The sequence below is a fragment of the Pterocles gutturalis genome, unplaced genomic scaffold, assembly GCF_000699245.1.
Source record: "Pterocles gutturalis isolate BGI_N339 unplaced genomic scaffold, ASM69924v1 scaffold8691, whole genome shotgun sequence".
NCBI lineage: Eukaryota > Metazoa > Chordata > Aves > Pterocliformes > Pteroclidae > Pterocles > Pterocles gutturalis.
The window spans coordinates 289652-290893 of record NW_010103033.1 but is presented as its reverse complement, the minus strand read 5'-3'; the positions used below and the strand labels follow the sequence as shown (position 1 = coordinate 290893).

The window sequence follows — 1242 nt, the reverse complement described above, 5'->3', positions numbered from 1 at the left end:
TGCTTATCTGTAGCTTGAAATTTTATCCTGTTGTAGCTTAAATAGTTAAATTATTTCCCTTGTTTTCTGCCCCCATGAGATACTTAACTTTCTACAAGGCACTCAGACTAATCTTGTTTTTAAGATACAGAATGTAGAGACCTATACCCACATCAGCCTGTAATTCTCTTATAGTGCTATCAATACAACGTATGGTAACGGCACTCTGCAGTGTGGGACCTACGAACAGCTGGAATATTGGCCGAACAACTTCGATGACTTTGCTGTGAGTCTGATTGCTGATGGAATCTGTCCATCTTTCCCTCTCTGTTTTCTCTTCCCCTCATTTTCTGAGGTTTTAAGTGTGTGATATGGCTGCTCAACTTCTGTTTTACTCACGACTTTTAGGCAGCAGTGGTGACTCTCTGGGATGTGATGGTGGTGAACAACTGGCAAGTCTTCTTGGAAGCATTTTCGAGATACTCAAGTCCGTAAGTAGCAGTAATAATACTGGAAAAGTCCCATGGAAATCCAGTTTATAGGGTAGCTGAATAGGGATTATACACATAGCACAGTTCCTACCATCTGGGGAGAGGAATGCTGTTCACCTTTCTTTTGGGGCGATTCAGGTATATAGGAAATAGGCTTAATATTTCACAGCTGTTCTTTAACTTGTGTAACTTGATGGTTGGTCTAGTGCTTCGTGAATGCCATGAAATCTATGGTCGCATTTAGAAGGGATTGGAAACTGTCTTGGCTGTCATTCCAAAAAAGAGTGAATGACTTAAGTGGATTATAAACAGACTTACAACATGTGATGGGTGGGTGGCTTTCGCTGTAGAGCCAACCTCGTAGAAGAGAGATATTAGTAAAGCGCTGTAATTCATTTTGGGCTGCTTCTGTATTTTCCCTGTGAACAATTTTTTATAGTCTTAAAACCTTGGATGTATCTTTCATTTGTATTTAATTTGTATTTAATTACTTTATGGGAATGTTTGAATGAATTGAATAGCCTCTGGGTTGAGCTGTTCTGGTGATCCTTGGCTGGTTAATCCAGCATGTAGCTAAGCTGTAGAATGCTCTTTTGCAGGCTGTTGTGTGTGATAAATGTTTAATGTGGTCTGGTGAAGACTGGACAAGTCATGAAAGAAAAATCCAGTGGGATCTGCAATGAATTGAAGCTCCCTCTGGCTAAAGAAATCTCTGAACTGCAAATGGTTGGGGATGGGAGACCACACAGGGGGTAGCATCATAGGTGTTTTG

General features: G+C 40.6%; 1 protein-coding gene across 1 annotated transcript in view; it reads left to right on the top strand.

Annotated features, from left to right (window-relative positions):
* Window positions 1-1242, top strand: part of LOC104471258 (two pore calcium channel protein 2-like) — a gene marked incomplete at both ends in the record, with an annotated part of 4394 nt that overhangs the window by 262 nt on the left and 2890 nt on the right. The window contains 2 exons of the mRNA XM_010086530.1: window positions 175-265; window positions 388-470. Of these exons, the coding sequence (XP_010084832.1) occupies window positions 175-265; window positions 388-470 (174 nt within the window). The remainder of the gene's footprint in view (window positions 1-174; window positions 266-387; window positions 471-1242) is intronic.